The sequence below is a fragment of the Bos indicus genome, chromosome 15 (genome assembly GCF_029378745.1).
Source record: "Bos indicus isolate NIAB-ARS_2022 breed Sahiwal x Tharparkar chromosome 15, NIAB-ARS_B.indTharparkar_mat_pri_1.0, whole genome shotgun sequence".
Lineage (NCBI taxonomy): Eukaryota > Metazoa > Chordata > Mammalia > Artiodactyla > Bovidae > Bos > Bos indicus.
The window spans coordinates 15995041-16017135 of NC_091774.1; the positions used below are offsets into that span (position 1 = coordinate 15995041).

At 45.3% G+C, this 22095-nt stretch overlaps 1 protein-coding gene across 7 annotated transcripts in view; it reads right to left on the bottom strand.

The window, feature by feature from the left end:
• Positions 1 to 22095, bottom strand: part of AMOTL1 (angiomotin like 1) — a 198308-nt gene that overhangs the window by 73969 nt on the left and 102244 nt on the right. For 5 of the 7 annotated variants that reach the window (XM_019974850.2, XM_019974848.2, XM_019974851.2 and 2 more), the window contains 3 exons: positions 14912 to 15058; positions 14783 to 14815; positions 9428 to 10358 (listed from right to left, as the gene is read on the bottom strand). In XM_019974850.2, the coding sequence (XP_019830409.2) occupies positions 9428 to 10358; positions 14783 to 14815; positions 14912 to 15058 (1111 nt within the window). The remainder of the gene's footprint in view (positions 1 to 9427; positions 10359 to 14782; positions 14816 to 14911; positions 15059 to 22095) is intronic. The other 2 variants (XM_019974849.2, XM_019974855.2) reach the window with 2 other exon arrangements.

The following is a 22095-nucleotide window of genomic DNA, read 5'->3' on the forward strand; positions in this document are numbered from 1 at the left end:
GTTTTTTATGTTGATAACCTGTTGAAATGATAATGCTTTAGATATAATGGGTTAAATAAAACATGCATCCAAATGTACGTTTTAAAATGGATTAACTAACGGTATGGAAGTTCCTTAAAAAAACTAAAAATACAGTTACCGTATGATCCAACAATCCTGCTCCTGAGCATATATCCACCAAACACAAAAACCAATTTGAAAAGACACACACGCTTCAGTGTTTACAGCAGCACTACTTACAACAGCCAAGACATGAAAGCAACCTAAGTGTCCACCCACAGACGAATGGGTAAAGAAGATGTGATAAGCGTACACAGTTGAATATTACTCAGCCATTAAAAGAAAGAAATGCCATCTGCAGCAATCTCTACGATGGACCTAGAGAGTCTCATACTAAAAGAAGTCAGACAAACACAAATATATGGTATCACCTGTATCTGGAATCTTAAAAAAACGAAACAAATGACCTGACTGACAAAACAGAAATAAACTCGTAGACATAGAAAACAAACTTATGGTTACCAAGGGGGGAGGGGTTGAGGGGGTAGATAAATTAGGAGTTTGGAATTAGATACAAACTACTATACATAAAACAGATAACAAAGTCTTACAGTATAGCACAGGGAACAATATTCAATAACAGAAAAAAAATTTAATGTAGGAAGTATAATGTATAAATGAATCACTGCTTTATAGCAGAAACTAACACAAACAACACTGTAAATTAACTATATTCAATTTTTAAAAACGGGTTAACTAAAACATGTTTTTAAATTAATTTCACCTGTTTCTTTTCACTTTATAAAAATGTGGCTGTGAGAAAAATTTTAATTAGATATCTGTCCCACATTATATTTCTTTTTTAAAGGATGTCAATGTCTAAGTTTTTTTAATTTAGCATTTTAAATTTTTAAATTCTTATTAGAGTATAGCTGACTTACAATGTCATGTTAGTTTCTGCTGTACAGCAAAGTAAATGAGTTATTCACACAGGCACATACAATACACACAAATGTATCTCCACTCTTTTTTAGATTCTTTGCCCACATAGGTTATTACAGAGTATTGAGTAGAGTTTCCTGTGCTATATAGCAGGTCCTTATCAGTTATCTATTTTATACATAGTGGCATCTATACATCAATTCCAATCTTCCAATTTATCCCTCTCCTCTCCCTCCTCAACAATATATTTTCATTGTTCAGCACTGCTTTGGTCCACACTACATGTACACCAAAAGGCTTCATTTTGGAAAGAATTCCAGAATTCAGTGAGCAACAGAGCAATTCACGCCAACAGACCAGTAGTCCCCACTCTACTAACCCCAGATCTCCAAGCATCAATGGTGACCAGGAACCTATATTCAAAATACTATATGTTTTGGGGGCTTCCCAGGTGGCTCAGGGGTAAAGAGTCCACCTGCCAATACAGGAGACCCAGGTTCTGTCCCTGGGATGGGAAGATCCCCTGGAAAAGGAACTGGCAGCCCACTCCAGTATTCTTGCCTGGAAAATCCCATGGACAGAAGAGCCTGGTGGGCTACAGTCCATGGGTCACAAAACAGTCGGACATGACTTAGTGACTAAACAACAACAACATGTTTATCTACAATTAGGCCATCATGCTAACATTTAATATGGCTTGTGTGATTGCCAACAGTTGTCTAAAACATAACAGGAAAAGAGACATCAATGGATAAACAGATGAAGGATGTGTGACCAAGTAATTCAAAAGAGAAACTGCAAGCAGCTAAACAAATTTCCCAAAGCAAAGTTATTAATAGACAACTAAAATCAAAACAACTTTTTTCCATTTATCAATATTAACAATCAGTTCAATGAATGTTTACTGAGCTTTAAAGCAAAGATTCTTTAAAATTCTCAAGACATGATACATATTAGGACTTTGCTTGAGTAAAACATTACAGAAAAATGACTAGAAGGAACTAAGACAAAAGGACAGAATGACAGTCTCCAGATGACAAATTCATGGATTTCTCTCTTCCTATTTTTCTATTCTTTATGTAATTTCTACAATGAATATGGCTAGCTATTCAAAAATTTCTGCATTAATATATATGTTCATCATAGAAAAACATATATTAGCCACAAGGGCTTCTCTTGTGGCTCAGCTGGTAAAGAATCTGCCTGCAATGTGGGAGACCTGGGTTGGGAAGATCCCCTGGAGAAGGGAAAGGCTACCCACTCCAGTATTCTGGCCTGGAGACTTCCAGGGACTGTACAGTCCATGGAGTCACAAAGAGTCAGATATTACTGAGTGACTTTCACTTATAGAAAAATTAGAAAATAGAGATAAGTCAAAAATCAGCACTGTTATTTTAATAATCAGAGGAAGTGAACATGACAAAATAATGTTAAAATGAGGTGAAAAGAACAAATGGCAAGGTTCAAATTTTAAGACTTCTCCCTCAGTAAAAATACCTCTTATTTACCTAGAGGTTTCCAATTTAGAGTATTTTCTTATACTTTCTGACTGTGAAAGCAACAGTGAACAGAGTATTTTAGAGTAGTTTTGGCTGGATAATGGAACTGCAGGCAATTTCTGTTTCCCTTCTTTACCATTTTTTAGGGAGTGGGGAAGTGGGAGTTATCTATATTACTAGATTTTTGATAATGAAAGTGTTTCATTGGTGTAAGAGAAAATCAGTTACTTTTAGGAAACATCAGCTACAACAAATTGCAGATAAGGAAGCTGAGGCCCTGAGAACTTAAGCAATTTGCTACAAAGTGGAAGAGCCAGGACTTAAAAGGGCTCAAAACTTCTTTCCCCAAACCCACAGCCTTCCCACCTGGATCCCTTTGGTGGTGCAACACAGGACTCTTAAGTGTTCAGGCTGAGTCTAGACTCTTGGGTAAACTAAGACCCAAACTATTGCTAGGCAGGTGCATATGGATGATCCTCTTGTTTGGAGAAGCCATGCATTTAATGCACTGCAGCTGGAGTTGTGTTACATTTCCTGAGAAAGCAACCTAAACTTGACCCCAGCCTTTTCAAATTCCCACACCGCAGAGCCGCTCCTCACAATAAACAGGGCATTTTACTTGGCTCACCCAGCCACAATTCAGCTTAAAAATTGTACAAACTCGTAAATTTTAATTCTGGTATTCAAAACACATGTTTAGCTGGTGGGATTTAAAAAAACACTCCCTGGCCTCATTTTTGTTCAGAGCAACGCGTGGTGGTTAATCCGAAAGCTTTGGGTCTGGCTCACCTTTTAATGCCACATAGCAATTCATTTTCGTTAACTATCTACACTGCAAATCAGCACTTTGGAAACACACTCACTCGGACAATCCCCCTTCCTCCTCCAGCCATTTCCAACTCAGAGTGAGAGGGGGCCACTGAACATTCTCTGTTGTACTATACAGCACATTTGAGACCTCACACTCACCCAGAGTAAAGCTGCTCTTCAGCCCGAATTCTCACGCTTGTTTGCACTCTGGCCACACTGCTGGGTCGGCGTGGGTTCCTGGCAAGAGGCACGGTTTCTCTCTAATCAGCCACATGGGCTCCAGGACTCTCCTCTTTGCTCCCCCTCTCCCCGCTGCATTGTCTGACACGTTCCCAGGGAGCATGGGGCTTCCCTGGTGGCTTAGACAGTGAAGAATCCACCTGCAGTGCAGGAGACCCAGGATCCATCCCTGGGTCGGGAAGGTCCCCTGGAGGAGGGCATGGCAATCCACTCCAGTATTCTTGCCTGGAGAATCCCAGAGACGGAGGAGCCTGGAGGGCTATAGTCCATGGGGTCGAAGAAAGTTGGACACAACTGAAGCACCTGAGCATCAGAGAGCATCAGGAACTTTGACTCTGTGCTAAATAAAACCAAACCAGGAGGTTTTTCTAGAGGAAAATTCATAGTGAATATTCTAAGGAAAACATGCATGATTTGGGAGGCTGAGCACACCACAGGGTCCCTCCATGAACGCAGGAAACCACGAGCCCCCTGAACTGATGGGAAGGATGGCTGGCCTGTGAAGAGACGAAGCAAGCATGTTCTATGGAACAGGATCCATGGCACCACTGGCTCTGATGTCATCTCTTTTTTAATATTTATTTGGGGGATCTTGTGGTGGCATTTGGAATCTTTAGTTGCAGAATGCAAACTTAGCTGTGGTGTGTGAGATCTAGTTCCCCAGTATTCATTCGTGCCTTCACTTCCATTAACGGGACAGACCAGTCAGTCCTAAAGGAAATCAATCCTGAACATTCATTGTAAGGACTGATGCTGAGGCTCCAATACTTTGGCCACCTGATGTGAAGAGCTGACTCATTTGCAAAGACCCTGATGCTGGGAAAGACTGAAGGAGGGAGGAGAAGGGGACAACAGAGGATGAGATCACTAGATGGCATCACTGACTCAAGGGACATGAGTTTGACTAAACTCCAGGAGCTGGTGATGGGCAGGCCTGGTGTGTTGTGGTCCATGGGGTCTCGAAGAATCGGACACGACGGAGCAACTGAACTGAACTGATGAAAGTCAAGGAGGCCTTGACCGGTGGCCTCTCCACGGGGTTTCCCACAAGAAGAGACCATAACCTGCTACACATCTCCCATGGTCCACGGATCAGAGCAGGTGAGAGAATTCGTAAGCTATGGTAAATCAGTAATGGAGGCCAGAACTCCAGATTCTTACTCATCCTAAGCTCTGTGCTCTTTAGACCTTTCCATCTCTAGACAAAAAGCAGTGAAGTCTTGATAGTGTGTGATGGATGGGGTGAGAGCTCTGAATATCCACAACATACTGGGGCTGTCTTTGCAGCTTGAGGCCAGAACATGAGCCCAGTGATCTCAGACAAACGCCTCCCTGACTCAAGGGTCGTCCATGAGGCACTGACCCAACAACCGGCAGCTTCCCAAACCATCACCATTAATGACAAACTGATAACCTGTTAAGCACAAGGAAAGGTGACAGTGAAGTTAAAGGGAGACCTGCTCTTCTCTGGGCTTCCCAGGTGGCTGAGTGGGAAAGAACTCACCTGCCATTGCAAGAGCCGCCTGAGGCACAGGTTCAATCCCTGGGTTGGGAAGGTCCCCTGCAGGAGGGCATGGCAACCCACCCCAGTATTCTTGCCTGGAGAATCCCATGGACAGAGGAGCCTGGCGGGCTGCAGCTCACAGGGCTGCAGAGTCAGAAATGGCTGAGCACACACGCAATGGCTCTTCTTTTGGTCAAAGATAGCTTGAACATCACACCGTGCTGAGCTTCAGATCCAGTCCTTAGAGCTCAGGCCACACTGAATGTGTCTGAAGCAGGGCTGGTGTGGACGCAACTCTGTTTACCCTGCTGGCCAAAGGCTGCCCTGGGGGAGCCATGCTGGCGAGCTGTGGTCAGGCTCACAAAGCCACCTTGTAGCTCTGGGGCTGAGCCTCAATAGTCTGTCTGTTACATCTTCTAGGCCATTTTGATGTGTCATGTGGACCCAGCTGCCAAGCCCGGCAACCAGCTCAAATCCTTCAGGCATTGCTTCTTCTTTCTGACGTCATCACATCGAAACACATGACACCACCCACAAATACCTGGGCAGCCCTCCAGGAATAGCTTCCTCCTCCCCCTTCCTATCTTCCACTCACAGCATACCTACTGCCAAATGATAAAAAGCAGCAAGACCCCTTTATGCCCTGCCAGGTAACCAAGAATAAAGCCCAAGAGGAGTAAGGAGACTAAGGATATTTCTACTTTTGATCAAGCTCTAGACACAGAGTTAAATGATTAAGAAAAAAAAAAAGTGAACTATCACAACCCAAACTCTGATATGATTCTGCAATCAGTCTGCTAAGTCTGCTAAGTCACTTCAGTTGTGTCCGACTCTGTGCGACCCCATAGATGGCAGCCGACCAGGCTCCCCTGTCCCTGGGATTCTCCAGGCAAGAACACTGGAGTGGGTTGCCATTTCCTTCTCCAATGCATGAAAGTGAAAAGTGAGAGTAAAGTTGCTCAGTCATGTCCGACTTTTATCGACCCCATGGACTGCAGTGCACCAGGCTCCTCCGCCCATGGGATTTTCCAAGCAAGTACCATGGATTATTTAACTCTGGCAAATCAATGTGCTAATAACCAGAAATTTGAAGATATATTTTTCCTCTTCAAACCTAATAGCTTTTAAATTTCAATTTCTCCTTGCCTTAAGGAATCATAAAAGGGTGAGAACAAGAGCTCTCCCAGGCTGCACTTGGATACCCTGGTGGGGTCACACTGTGTCCGCTGCGTCCTGCTGCCTGTCAGGGGCCTGCCTGTCGGTACATTGCTTCAAAACTGCCACTGCCACCGAAGGCAGGGAAATGGGTCAGCAGCTGCCAAGTGAGTGACAGGCCAGCTCACTCTGCCAAGGCCCAGTCACTCTCTTTTCAGAAGATGTACAGCCAAAGTAGGCCCTGCACCCAGCCATTGGGGTCACTCAGGAAAATCTCAGCTCATTTGACTTAGAATCTGATAAATGAAACCTCTGGCAAGAATGAAGACACAGCCATAACAGACAGTGACCCACTTGTCTTCTCTTATGCTCCACAGTCTCCCCAGGCAAAGCAAGCTCAGAAACATCTAAACTCCAGCAATTTCCAAATGGGTATCTCCAGAGCCAACTTCTCTCCTGAAAGTTTGCTTTCCAAATGACTTATTTCCCACAGTGTCCATATCTAATCAATCATTAAATGATGTCAGCTCTATTTCTCTTAGCATATAATGCTCCTCCATACCTATGGCCTCAAAGCTGGGCTACTCTCTCCAAGTCTTATCTGGACACAACTCACCTCATCTCTGATGGTCTTCATGGCCTCTAGGTTCCCCTTCCTCTAATTCATCCTTTGCTGCCATTAAAATCAGCCTAGTAAACATCAACACAGTCTTTACTGAAAAACACTGGTTCTTGCAATTGTTTCTGAATAAATTCTAAACTCTTTAGTATGACACTCAAAGATCCTCATCAACTGGTCTCAATTTCCTTGTCCAAACACACTTTCTGCCACTTCCTACACCGCCACGGCTCTGCATGACTGCAGCTCATGCCAGACAAAACCCCCTAAGCTCTGGTCTGAAGAAATGGCCTTTCCCCTGCATAGTCCTGCATAGTACCTCCTGCTACTTCACCTCTACCCCACAGCTCTGATTTCTTCTTCAAGACCCAACTCAAAGGTCACCTCCTCTGTGCAGCTCTCCCTAAGCCCTTAAGCTGTGAGTCATATCACTCTCTCCGGTTCCCGAATGCTCTCTGCACCTTTCTATCCTAAAACGGCACCCTGCAGCCCAAGGATCTGTTCAGATGCTGGCTTCCCTGAGACGATGCTGGGAGGACCTTAACGGTGGAAACTGTATCTTTATCTCTGAACTGAGTACAGGGCTACACAGACTACAAATGTGGGAAGTGTTGTTGAATCCATCAGTCAGAGCAATTAGGGCGATGGAAGGAAATGGTTTTGACAGTCAGGATACCTGAGCCTCACTCCAGTTGCCTCAGAGTTGAGTACTGCAGGAACTGAGTTTCTCATCTCTTGAATAAACAGAGCTTCTTCCCTGGTGGCTCAAACGGTAAAAGAATCTGCCTGCAACGCAGGAGACCTGGGTTCAATCCCTGGGTCAGGAAGATCCCCAGGAGAAGGGCATGGCAACCCACTCCAGTATTCTTGTCTGAAGAATCCCATGGACAGAGGAGCCTGGTGTGCTACAGTCTGCTGCTGCTGCTAAGTCGCTTCAGTCGTGTCTGACTCTGTGCGACCCCATAGACGGCAGCCCACCAGGCTCCCCCGTCCCTGGGATTCTCCAGGCAAGAACACTGGAGTGGGTTACCATTTCCTTCTCCAATGCAGGAAAGTGAAAAGTGAAAGTGAAGTCGCTCAGTCGTGTCCGACTTTTATCGACCCCATGGACTGCAGCCTACCAGGCTCCTCTGTCCATGGGATTTTCCAGGCAAGAGTAATGCAGTGGGGTGCCATTGCCTGAGTTGGACACGACTGAGCAACTAATACTTTCACTTTTCTGTTGAATAAAGGGGTGAGGCTATATGATCTCTAGGTCTCTTTAGCTCCTCTGTTCTAGAATTCAGACTACATTTTCCTTTAAAATCTACAATGAAGAAAGACTCTATAAAACCCCATGGTAATAACATGTTCCAGGAGTTTGGACACTCTCCAAAAAGCCAGCCAGGAAAACCACTGCTCCTCTAGCCCACTGGGCCGAGCTCCCCAGGGACAGCCCGCAACGGAGGCTCCGCCCCAAACTCAGAAATTCCTACCTGCCTTCGGGAACACCTGGAGAAAATCCCCAGTTGACCTCTATTCTGTTTCACTCTATATATTTTGGCCAAAACTCTGCTTACTAAATATTGTGACAAAAACCTAATATGCCTTGAAAATAATGAGAGCTAAAACCATGAGTGAAACCACTAGGCTTACTGTGGAAAACAGTATGAAGGTTTCTCAAAAAACTAAAAACAGAACTACCTTATGACCCAGCAATTCCACTCCTGGGTATATAAAAACATTAATTCAGAAAGACACATGCATCTCAGTATTCACAGCAGCATTCTAGGTGGCTCAATAGTAGAGAATCTGCCTGCTAATGCAAGAGACACAGGTTCCATCCTTGTGTTGGGAAGATCTCCTGGAGGAAAAAATGGCAACCCACTCCAATATTCTTGCCTGAAAAAAATCCCATGGACAGAGGAGCCTGGCGGGCTACAGTTCACAGGGTTGCAAAGAGCTGGACACAACTGAGCAACTGAGCACACACGTACGCAAAAGTGTTCAAAGGGGCACAGATCAAGAATCGTGTATTCACAGATGATGCAACTTCACAGAAGATAGGGAAGCAACACAAGTATCATCAACTGATCAATGGATAAAGAAGATGTGATAGATACACGTGACGGAATACCACTCAGTCATATTAAAGAATGAAGGTTTGCCATTTGCAGCTACACAGATGGGCTTGGAGGGCAATCTGCTAACTGAAATAGGTCAGGCAGAGAAAGACAAGTACTGTTTGATATCACTAATATGTGGAACCTAAAAAATACAACAAACCAGTGAATGTGATATAAAAGAAGCAGACTCAGGCATACAGGGAACAAACTAGTGGTGACCAGTGGGGAGAAGGGAAGGAGGAGGGGCAGTGTAGGGGCAGGGGATTAAGAGGAACAAACTATTAGCTATTAGCTATAAAACAGGCTATTAGCTATAAAACCATTATAGCTATTAGCTATAAAACAAACTACTGGCTATAAAACAGGCTACAAGGATACACTGTAAGACATGGGGAATATAGCCAATATTTTATAATAACTATACACGGGGCATAATCTTTAAAAATTATGCATCGCTCTATTGTACATCTGCAAAATAGTAATAATATTATCTATCAACTATACTTCAATTAAAAGAATAAATTTTTTTAAATTCTCTAGGCTTGATAATCACCTCGTTACCCCGTACTCTGGGGGTGGCTGGTACCTCAGGACGGCCACTTCTGTCCTCGCAGGCTGGGGCGCAGGGTAAGGCTTGACCATCTCGTGGAGCAGCCCGGGGTGCTGGTCACTGTAGAACAGTCCATGCTCCTGGGTCTTGCTGACCGGGGACACCATCTGCTTGGTCTTGAAGGGGTACTCGGGTGGAGGACCTCGGGGGTCCAGCATCTTGGCCGCAGGCTGGGCTGGGGAGGGCCCCCCTCCAGCCTTGAACGCCTTTCCGTTCCCGGGGCCAGGGAGGTGCTGCTTGGCGCCGTTCCTCTCCAGCGACAGCTGCATGATCCTCTCGCTGAGAGAGCGGACATGGCCCTGCTTGAGCTCCTTCAGCGCCTCGTCCTTGTGCGCCTGTCCGCTGTTGGCGCGGCTCACCGTCGGCCTGCCCTCAGTCCGGGCCTTCTGACTGGCGCCCCCGGCCATGTAGTAGCTGTGCCCCACGGCCCCCGGTTGCTGCTGTGGCGGCGGCGGCGGCGGCTGCTGTCCCCGGAAAAACTGGGACTGCGCCTTGGCCTCCTCGTACGTGGGCAGCTCCTCGTTGTTCTGCTGAGGCTGCGCGGACCGCACCTGTTTCTCCATCACCGTGTTGTCCACCTGGTGTTCCTGACCCTGCGGTTCCTGGCGTGCTGACTGGTAGACCATTTGTGGGTCTTCTTGAGCGAGGTTTTCCGTGGAAGAAAAGTTGGTGGGGTGGGCTGGCCCTGCGCTCCCTGTGGCCTGGTGCTGAATGGCCAGCAAGTTCATGTTCTCGGTCGGGGTGCCATAGCGCAGTTGCTCCTGGATCAGCCGCTGTAACACTGTTCCAGCTGCCGCATCCTCGGAACCTCTCATCTCCACCTCTGGGATCCTCGGGAAGTTCGGGGGGTGGAAGTTACAGAGAGGATCCTCAACTGGAAGATAAACATGGGAAAAACGTGTCAGGCTGTTCCGTACAGGTCTCAGTGTATATTGTGAATAATGAACTTTCTAATGATAGAGGCATTTAAAGCGTTCCAATACCGCGTCACCCCCATTACCCTGGAGTTTCTCACGGGGAGCATCTCTCCAGCTCAGTGCGCCTCTCCCACTCTCCCTTCCCTCACCTCCTGCTTCCTTCTAGACCTTGGTCAGGCCTTCAAGCTCTCCCTTTAAGCTCTCCACTGACCCCTTCTCTTCATCATATAAACATTCTTTCCCATCTTAAAAAAAAAAAAAATCAGAACAACAACAAAAAAAGAAACCACCTTCTCACAGCCCAGTGTAAACCTCTAAGTGCCACCCAGTTTCTCTTCTCTCTTCTCTCCTAACTGTCCTCAGAAAGCAATCGACACTTGCCGTCTCCACTTTTCAAACACTCCAGACACGGCCCACCCTACTGCTCTGAGAGTTCGAGTTCCAGCAACACACCAAGAACACAGAGTTCCCAAACAAGCTAGCTCTCTCTGGCCTCCAGGACTTTGTCCCCATTCATCCCTCTGCCTGGAAAGATGCATCTCACTACATCTTCTTGGGAAATTCCTAGATGTGCTTTGAGTGATGGCTCCAAAGCTGCCTTCTAAGTAAAACCCTTCCTGCTGCAGCCCAGCAGGCTTGAGCCCTCCTTCTCCAACATCCAAGTTCTGTTGTGTCATACATCCCAAAGACTGATCATCACAAGTTGTTGTTTAGTTGCTAAGTTGTGTCAGATGGCACTTATTTATGTAAACAAGACTTTGAACATCTTAAAGGCAGAGATCATGGCTCCTCATCTGGGTCTCCCTAGCATACAACTCTATGGTTTTTCCAGTGGTCATGTATGGATGTGAGAGCTGGACCACAAAGAAGGCTGAGCACTGAAGAATTGATGCTTTTGAACTGTGGTGCTGGAGAAGACTCCTGAGAGTCCCTTGGACTGCAAGGAGATCAAACCAGTTAATCCTGAAGGAAATCAACCCTGAATATTCCATGAAAAGACTGATGCTGAAGCTGAAGCTCCAATACTTTGGCCACCTGATTCAAAGAGCTGTCTCACAGTAAAGACCCTGATGCTGGGAAAGACTGAAGGCAGGAGGAGAAGGGGACGACAGAGGATGAGATGGATGGATGGTATCATGGACTCAATGGACATGAGTTTGAGCTAACTCTGGGAGATGGTAAAGGACAAGGAAGCCTGGTGTGCTGTGGTCTATGGGGTTGCAAAGAGTTAGATTCAACTTAGTAATTGAACAACAACAAGCAACCTAATGCCTGCATATAATGGGTGTCAAACATTTAACCAGTAAAGAAGTACCATGAAATACATAATTTATGCCTTTGCACAAAAGTACTCAGAAGGAGTGTATTGAGGATATTTATAGTGATAGGCTAGTAAACATTCTACTACTTACTACTGATAAGACTTGCTGTCTTTGGGCTCAAAATCCTTACCTGTAAAAGCAGGGAGCTAAGCAAGCCCATCTCTAAGTAGCCTTCAGCCCTACAATTCCAAGCAGTGATGGTTCTGTGTTTTTATATATACAAAGGACACATTATTTCCCCCCAAACCGTCTCTCTTCCCGAAAGTTGCCTTTTTTCTGATAAATGGCATCCTCATCTATGATCAAAGAGTCATCCAGATACAGAGTGCAGATACAATTTTGTCCCTTTTGTTTCCTTTGCTCCCTCCATTTTTTTTTAAAGGTTTTTTTAATTGTTGAATTGTAGAGGTACTTTATTAATTTATTTATCTATGTATTTGGCCACACCACATGGCATGTGGGATCTTAGTTCCCCAACCAGCAGTCAAATCCACATCCCCTGCATTGGAAGCATGGAGTCGTAACCACTGGACTGCCAGGGAAGTCCCCTTTGCTCCTTACATTTAATCAAGTGCCAAGCTAGGTTTTTAGTTTATAGTAAAATAAGAAAAAAATGAAGATGGTGTGATACTCTTACAAGATATATAAATACACACATAATCACACATATATATGTGTATATACCTAGATACACATAAGCTGAGTTTACTACCTTCTTTTAGCAGGGGCTGCTACTAAGGACTACATTCCTCTTATACTTTTTGGTATTAAAATATGAGAAAAGGTGACAGTAGATGACATTTTGAGTGTTTCTGTAACAGCAAAGACTGCAGCCCCAGCTTCTACGACCTCAACCATTCTCTGGGTTCCAGAGAATTCTGGAACCCAGAATTCTCTGGGTTCCTAAGCTAAGCTAAGCTAAGCTAAGTCACTTCAGTCATGTCCGACTCTGTGTGACCCCATAGACAGCAGCCCACCAGGCTTACCCGTCCCTGGGATTCTCCAGGCAAGAACACTGGAGTGGGTTACCATTTCCTTCTCCAATGCATGAAAAGTGAAAAGTGAAAGTGAAGTCGCTCAGTCGTATCCAACCCTCAGCGACCCCAGGGACTGCAGCCTACCAGGCTCCTCAGTCCATGGGATTCTCCAGGCAGGAGTACTGGAGTGGGGTGCCATTGCCTTCTCCGCAAGCTCCCCTAACCAGTTTCTAAATGTCCTGAACAGCCTAACATCTGGCCTTGTCTCTGGCCTTCTCTTTCAATCAACAGTGTATTTATTACCAGTCTTCCACTACTAGAATTCTCTAGCACCAGGGAACAGACAGCCTTATCTTATCACATGCTGTGAACCCACTGTCTAGAACACTACCATGACACACAAAAGGCATTCAGGAAAGAACTGTTGGAGGGTAGGAGATATCTTAGAAGTTTGGGATTAACATATACACACTACTATAGTGGCTCAGACGGTAAAGCGTCTGTCTGCAATGCAGGAGACCCGGGTTCAGTCCCTGGGTTGGGAATATCCCCTGGAGAAGGAAATGGCAGCCCACTTCAGTATTCTTGCGTGGAAAATCCCATGGACCGTGGAGCCTGGTAGGCTACCGTCCACAGGGTCGTAAAGAGTTGGACACGACTGAGCGACTTCACTTTCACTTTTCATATATGAAATCAGTAAACAAGGACCTACTGCATAGCACAGGGAACTATATTTGATATCTTGTAATAATCTATAATGGAAAAAAAATCTGAAAAACAATCGACATATACAGATATATAGATACAACTGAATCACTTCGCTATACACTTGAAATTAGCACAGCACTGTAAATTAACTATACTTCAATTAAAAAAATGGTTTAAAAAATGAGAGAGTAAAGAACTCTACAGACTGGTTCCTGAAGCTCACCTCTGATCTACCCCTCGTGAGCTCAGGCAATTACTTGGTTTCTCTGAACCTCTCTCTCCTCTGGGGTCAGGCTTCATATCTACTTCACAGGATGGTATGTGGAGTAAATTCAAACTTACTGCTCATTTTCAGAGAACGTGCACAGTAACTGAGATATAAACCCGAAGTTCAGCAATTAGAACTTTGCAACAACAAAAACAGACCACTGAAAGTCACCCAAGATGAGCTGCTGAGTAACTGTACTAAGTGATGCACAATCCTAGGAAAGCAATTAACAGCGTGGGTTGAGTTGAGCCATCACTCACTCCACAAATACCAACTGCCAGCCTGTGATATTCAGGCATTCTGACAGGTGCTGGGTTGGGAGAGTAAAGAAGACAGTTCTTACCCTCAGGGCTTAATGAACAAGCAAATTCAAATAAAAAATCAACACTTCAAATAAAAATGGATAAAAATTCAAATAAAAACGTATTTCCAAAGGAAAATGATTTTTTGGATGAATAATAAAAGGAATGGGGTCTCATTAGGCATAGAAACTGAATCTCCTTTTCATGAGCACATCTGGCAAGAGCCTTAAGATCCTTCTTTAATGTGGTTTTGAAGATTCCTTCATGGTGTAACCAATCTCATAAACCCTTAAAAATAGTCAGGAAATTTTTACAAAGGAAGCAGTTCCTTTCCGAATATAGTTTAGAATTTCTCTGAATTTCTGAATTACCTGCAAAAAGAGGTATAAATGAAAGGAGAAGAAAAAAGAAATGAAAGATTCTAGGAAAGAGTACAAAAAAGAACATTTAGGAATTAGAGAAAAATTAGGCACTCAATGGTATAATTCGAAAGTTCCTACCTACTCAGGAACTCTCTCTGTTGAGTGAGTCATGTATTATAATTAACAGTCTATTAACACCAGCAGTAAAGAATCCGCCTGCAATGCAAGTGTCACGGGAGACAAAGGTTCAATCCCTGGGTCAGGAAGATCCCCTGGAGGAGGGCATGGCAACCCACTCCAGTGTTCTTGCCTGAAGAATCTCATGGACAGAGGAGCCTGGCCAGCTACAGTCCATAGGGTTACAAAGAGTTGGACACTGCTGAAGCAACTCAGCATGCACGCATGCACAATGTTAAGCAAACATTAAAAATAAGGCACCTACCAATAAAGAAACAACCAGTAATCCAATATGTTGCTTTTTAAAAAGAGGATAGAGAAAAAATTATTCAGAAGAGTGAAAAACATAAAATCATTCTGCTTTTCCAACATGAAAGCCAGTGAAAGAACTTACCGACTTTTTCTCTGATGCTGCTGTTTGCCTCCACTGTCAAAGATGCCTCATGCCTCCCAGGATAGAGCTGAAAGTCTGGGAAAAAGTAGCTGGGGTCCTCCAGAATCTGGACGGGACTGCTGGGGCTGTAACAGGCCGGAGGGGGACCTGGGGGCAGAGAGCAAAGTGCACTTCAGTGTCAACGAAGTCCTCCTCGCCATGTGACTCACACCAGCCATTCTCCCCCAAGCCTCTCCACTGGCAGGGGCAGCTCTGTCTTTTTGACTCATAAAATTCCAAAGTAACTATTCAGAATCATCACAAGTCTGGCACCCACCACAATGACCCGTGAGGTCATAATCATAATTTTCAAGACACACTGAGCAAAGGCAGGGGCCTTTTCACACAATTCATTTCCAAGGCCAGTGGCAACAGCAGCCACAAACATCAAGTCCCCTGTGGAGCTGGACAAGCCACCAGGTTCGGAGCAGTCAAAGGGAAGGGGGCGGGGAGGCCAGACAGGGAAAACTAAAACGGAAAGAGCAGCTGTCTCTTGGAGCATCTCAAAGATGCAGAGAGGAATGGTCATTTTGCCAGACCACGTGTTAGCAAGGGCTGCTTGCAGCCCAGCACAGAGCGATCGGCCCCACTCTGGGGGTTCTGGAGCCTTGTGCGGCAGTGTGAGCCCGGGTCATGGGTTCTGGCCCTCTGCCCAGCACTGGCCTTTCGGATCCCACGTGGCTGCTTCACACACAAAGCTGAACACGCTTCCTGTTTCAATTAAAAGTGACACTGGGTTCAATCCTGCTGTCATTGAACATGAAGTACCAGGACATGACACTGATACAGCACAAACAACACTGAGGGAGCACTCAGTGTGATGAGTGGGAGCACTCAGTGTGAGGGGGGAGTCCAGGCTCCGCCCTCTCTGCACTGACCTCTCCCCGTGGGCACCAAGTTGAAGGCTCTTTTTGGCAAAGGTAATTTAGTTTACTCTGGGCAAAGAGTCATGCTTTTTAAAAAAATTAAAATCCCTGCCTGCAAGATCATTCCATTAGTAAAAAATACGGTTTTTCAGCCATCACGTCAAATGGGTCATTCAAAATTTCTTGCTAGGATGGTTATCTATCCATTTCCCATAAGGCCAAAGCAACTAATTATTCCGAGAGGCTGTAAGATGGAAATTTACTCATCCTCTTCCTGAGTTTCTCTCCCTCAACCCATGAAATGACATTTGAACGTGTGCTCACATGTAGCAAAAGGCTTTCCTGGTGGCTCAGTCGGTAAAGAGTCTGCCCACTATGCAGGAGACCTGGGTTCAATCCCTGGGTTCAGAAGATCCCCTGGAGAAGCGAAAGGCTACCCACTCCAGTATCCTTGCCTGGAGAACTCCATGGACAGAGTAGGCTACAGTTTATGGGGTCACAGAGAGTCAGACACGACCAAGTGATTAGCTATCTTTCTTTTCACATGGAGCATAAGCATGTCTAGACTACAGAGAAAAAGAGAAAAAAAGATTTGGACGACTAGAATATTTACCTTACGATGTTAAATAATGCAGTTGTGAGTTAGAGCTTAAGGTTGAATATAATCTGAGTATGAATGACATACTATATAAAGATCAGCCTAAAATGACAGTTTCAGCGCCTCTGACAGCATCTGTCAGCATTCTCTTTCTGGCCAATCCACAGGGACTACCATGGAAAGACACTCAGTCCCTTCTGGGCCTCACCCTCTACATCTGTAAGTCTCAAAGTTGAAAGTTAAAATTAGAAATCGTCAATGGCCTGGATCCAAAGGCAAATCTAGGCTGGCTTCTAATGCAGACAGGTGGAAAATGTTGGTGGAAAGTTGGAGAGCCGCGCAGAGCAAGCGTGGCCGCCCGAGAGGATCCCCTGGGGAGCTCTCCAGTGCCAGCACCCCGGCCTCACCCGGACCTGGCAGTCAGCGTCCCAGGATAGGACCCGGGCATCTGCATTTCATAGAGCTCTTCGTATGATTCTGATACGCAGCCACGGTTGAGAAGCCCTAAGCCAGAAGGAGAACAGTGTACACAGAAAAAGAAACAGGAAAACACAAACCCACCTGCTGTACCCGCAGCCCCTCCCCCACCAGATGAGCGTCAGGGGCAGTGAGGACCCACACACTTCAGCAAAGAGAAGCGAGTGCGACAGATACACACCACTGCGTATAAGGTAGATAAACAAGGATATATTATATACAAAATAGATAAACAGTAGATAAACTATACGGCACAAGGAGCTGTATCCAATACCTTGTAATAAGCTATAATGGAAAAGAATCTGGGGAAAAAAAAAAAAATATATATATATATACACACAACTGTTATCACTTTACTGTATACCTGAAAGGAACACAACATTGTAAATCAATTACACTCCAATTCAACTTTTTTTTTTTTAAGTGTGGTATTCTCTTAAAGTAGATCTGGGTCAGGAATGGCATATGCAGGCAGATTACAACTTCAGGCCCTACTATCAAATTGTACTATCAGATTGACTACGAATTGTAAGTGATAACAGAGAGCAAACTGCCAATAAAATTGAGGCATACCTAAGAATATACATGTATATTGGATGGGTGTATAAAGGAGTGTGTAGGGGATGTGTGTATATATGGATACATGCTTTCGACATGGATGCCAGTTATCATGTGCTCCAGCAATCCCACTCTGGGCATATATCCAGACAAAACTCTGAATTAAAAAAGATGCATGCACCACTGTGTTCAGAGCAGCACTATTCACAACAGCCAAGACCTGAAAACACCCTAAATGTCCATCATCAACAGAGGACTGGATAAAGAAGATATGGTACATGTAGACAATGGAATACTACTCAGCCATCAAAAGAACAAAGCAATGCCATTTGCAGCCACATGGATGTAGCTAGAGATTATCATATTAAGTGAAGTAAGTCACAGACAAACACCATATGATATCAATCATGTGTGGAATCTAAAATAAGACACAAATGAACCCATCTATGGAACAGAAACAATGTCACAGACAAAGAGAACAGACTTGTGGCTGCAAGGGGGAGGGGGCTGGAGGAGGGGTGGGGTGGGAGGCTGAAATTAGCAGATGCAAACTATTACATCTAGAATGGATAAACAAGGTCCTACTGCATAGCACAGGGAACTACATTCAATAGTGAATCATCATGGAGAAGATGATTAAAAAAAGAATGTGTGTGTGTGTATATATGTACATATATACCTGAATCACTTTGCTGTATAGCAGAAATTAAAACATTGTAAATCAACTAGATGTCAGTTAAAAAATTTTTTCAAAAATAAATTGGGAAAAAAAAACAAGAACCCCGCATTAAGTCGCTCCTATCACCACCAGACTGGTATAAATCGTTTTTCCACACCTTATCCAATGGCCTGTCAAGTGGCAGCGAGCTCCAAGGCTCCAGGCCACAGAGCGCTGTGCAGATGGCAGGGCTGGATGCTGGGCATGAGCACTGAGGGCATCAAAGACGTGCCCCTGTCACCATTTCTTCCGCAGGTTCAGTATTAGGAAAGAACAAATGCAGTTCACACTCGTGCATGAACACACGCACACACACACACAAGCACTGATGGAGACTGAAGGACAGGATCTCAGTTCCTCACTGACAGTCATTTAAGATGCGGCAGCCCCCACACTGAGTCCTGTTCCCACTCTGCCCTTCTCAGAGGGCGAGAGAAAAGGCTGGCCGAGCAGATGATCAGGACAGACCCTATGGACAGACAGGTCCAGGGATGATAACTCCACTGAGCCCAGAGATCCCCCCGGGGCTGGGGGCGGGGCGGGTACTGCCACACCGGAAAGGAATCACTTTACTTCCCTTCCCTCACTGGGAAGACAAGGGCAAACGACAGTAACACGGATCACAGGCTCTGAAGGAGCTTCCTGGGCTACGTGGCAAAAAACAGACACCAACCCCAGGCCCACGAGCACGTAATCTTTCCCTTCCTGTTCATTCAGGATCTTCATTAGGAACTCTGGTCGTGTAATTTGCATGTGTTTTCCTATGTAAAAACACAGTGTCCGTAATCTAACCAGTAGGGTCAAGGGTCTCTGAAATCAGAAACTAGACATCAGTATCCATCATGAGCAGAGATGTGGTTTTCCTTGTTAGCACTTCTCCAGCCCCCGGAGCAGGAGCTGCCATAAACCACAGGAGATGCCTAGACGCCACCCCTTCCCGGCGAGTGCTGCAGGGCCTGGCTGGGGCCCAGGGCATATGGAACAGGGCAGTGTTTAGGGGCATCCATGAAAGCTGGACCATAAACGTTGAGTGTGGAAGAACAGGTGCTTTCAAAGTCTCTTGAGAGCCCCTTGGATTGCAGAGATCAAATCAGTCAATCCTAAAGGAAATCAACCCTGAATATTTATTGGAAGGACTGATGCTGAAGCTGAGCTCCAATACTTTGGCCACCTGATGCAAAAAGCCCACTCATGGAAAAGATCCTGATGCTGGGAAAGATTGAGGGCAGGAGGCGAAGGGGACGACAGAGGATGAGATGGTTAGACAGCATCACTGACTCAATGGACATGAATTTGCACAAACTCTGGGAGATGGTGAAGGACAGGGAAGCCTAGCATGCTACAGTCCTTGGGGTCGCAAAGAGTTGGACACAACTGATCAGCTGAACAACAAAAACAGTGGCTGAGCAAGGATTCTGCTTCTGTGTAATCTTTGCAAGGAGTTGCCTCGAGGGGTTTCAAAAAAAGTCAATCTCCACATAAGGAGTTACCTGCTTTCAAACCAGACCTTCATCTAAGACCACCAAGGACACAGCTTAGGTCTTCATGGGGAAAGTGGCAGGAGCAACAGAAAACAGGCTCAGGGTCTCCCTCTGGGCAGGGGGCCCCACCTGAAGGAAAACCAGACGTCTGTTTGTGTTGCAGTCCACAGAGGGTGAAATTCTGCAAGTCCAGTTTGAGGGTTCAACCTTTCTACCTTGATTGATGATGACCCATTTCACCCAGAATAGTTCCTTTCTCTTTGCAAAAACTGTACGTCATTTGTCAACAAAAAGAATCCTTTGCTTCTCTATGAGCATGACTGCTTCTGGCTAGCTTCTAAAGCACTGAAAACTTCCTTCCCATTACGGTTCTACACTCTTACTTTCTCTGTAAATGTCCAGAGGCCTTTAGGCAATGCGACCCTGAATAAGGCTTTTTTCTGCCTCACTCCATAGTAGTGATGACAAAGGCCTCCTTGTTGAGAGGAAATGAATCAAGGTAAAAATGAAGTGAGTTTCCTGGCGGAAGTGAGAGGCACAACAAGAACCCTGGTCACCTGCTCACCAGCCTCGCCTTCACCGTTAACTACTTTGTTCCTAAGACCAGATCCAGAATCCACAAACAGACCAATGTAACAGGCTCAGGAGTCTCCTTCAGGTGTAGAGAGCAGAGGACACACAGCTGGGAATCACCTGTCCTTAATTAAACTGCACTGTCAGCTTGTCAATCCGCTGTACATCACCATTTTGGCTATTGCTTCAAGTTCAAACTCTGCATGGTTTTCAAGGCCACTACACTCAGACCCTTCCTTTAGCTGTCACCAGTCTCGCTGGTCCCCTCAGCATTCCAGTATCCCATGAACATGCCACCCTCATTCTCCAAGGCCCCATTTCACACTCCCTTCCCGAGGTCCTCTAAAGTTCACCCCAAGACATCTTCAGGTTACTCTCTCTAGAACACCTCCCCTTACAATGGCCTGCCTGCCCCCGACAACCAGGGCAATTATGATCGGAAGTGCACAACTGAGCACTTAAACTGCCCAGCAGCTTGCGGTTGTCATTTAATATAGGTCGGTGCATCCAGCAATTCCACTCCTGGGCACATATCCAAGCAAAGCTGTAATTCAAAAAGAGACATGCACCCCAATGTTCATTACAGCATTATTTACAATTGCCAAGAGATGGAAACAACCTAAATATCCATCCACAGATAAATGGCTAAAGAAGATGTGATTATGTATGTATATATGGGGCTTCCCCGGTGGCTCAGCAGTAAAGAATCCACCTGCAATACAAGAGGTGTGAGTTCGATCCCTGGGTTGGGAAGATCCCCTGGAGGAGGGCACAGCAACCCACTCCAGTATTCTTGCCTGAAGAATCTGGCAGGCTTACAGTCCATAGGGATGCAAAGAGTCGGACACAACTGAAGTAAGTAAGCACACAAGCATATACGTGTGTGTGTGTGTGTGTGTGTGTAAATAATGGCGTATTATTCAGTCATTAAAAAGAATGAAATACTGCCATTTGCAGCAACACGGATGGACCTAAAGATGATCAAACTAAGCAAGTAAGTCAGAAAGATCAACACCAAATGGTACCAGTTACATGTGGAATCTAAATGTGAACCAAGTGAACATATCTACAAAATAAAAACAGATTCACAGATACACAGAACAGACTTGTGGTTACCAAGGGTGGGGGAGAGATGGGGGAGGGACTGGGAGCTTGGGATTAACAGATGCAAACTATGTATATATATAGGATGGATAAACAAGATCCCACTGTATAACACAGCAAACTACATTCAATATCCTGTGATAAAACCATAATGAAGAATATATATATGTAGAATTGAGTCACTTCGTCATAACTGCAGAAATTAAACACAATACTGCAAATCAACTATACTTCAATACATATAGGCTGGGGCCAGTGTCCTGGGAACCTTAGAGCTGGGCACTATCCAAGTCCTTGCTCCTTTCTGTATACAGCCTGTGTTCTCTTGCTCCCTCCTTGCTGACCGATGGAGAGACTTGGCATATCCTCTGGGACGCTGTCACTGCCAAGTTTAAAGAGGTCCTTCCAAAGTGGGTCTCTGAGAGTTCCCAACGATTCCCAGGCCCTCTCAGTACCCTAAGAGGAGGAAGCACTCACTGTCCCCACTATAGCCGGCAGTGATGCTCTGGGGTCTGCAGGCCAGATTCCTCAAAGCCTTTACTCACTGCAAAAAAAAACAAAAACCAAACCCAGAAAACCTCCCAGGTGTCATTGCGCCCAAGTGCAAGACTTTCCGCCAGGCCCACGTAAGCCAAAACCACCTAATGCCTTCAAAAACAACTTTACCGACGAGATGAGAATAACCTCCTCTAACTTTATGACAGAGATTTTAACCACAGGCAACAGAACAATTCTGCGGCCTCCACCTTCCTTTTCAAAGAGCTGAGGAA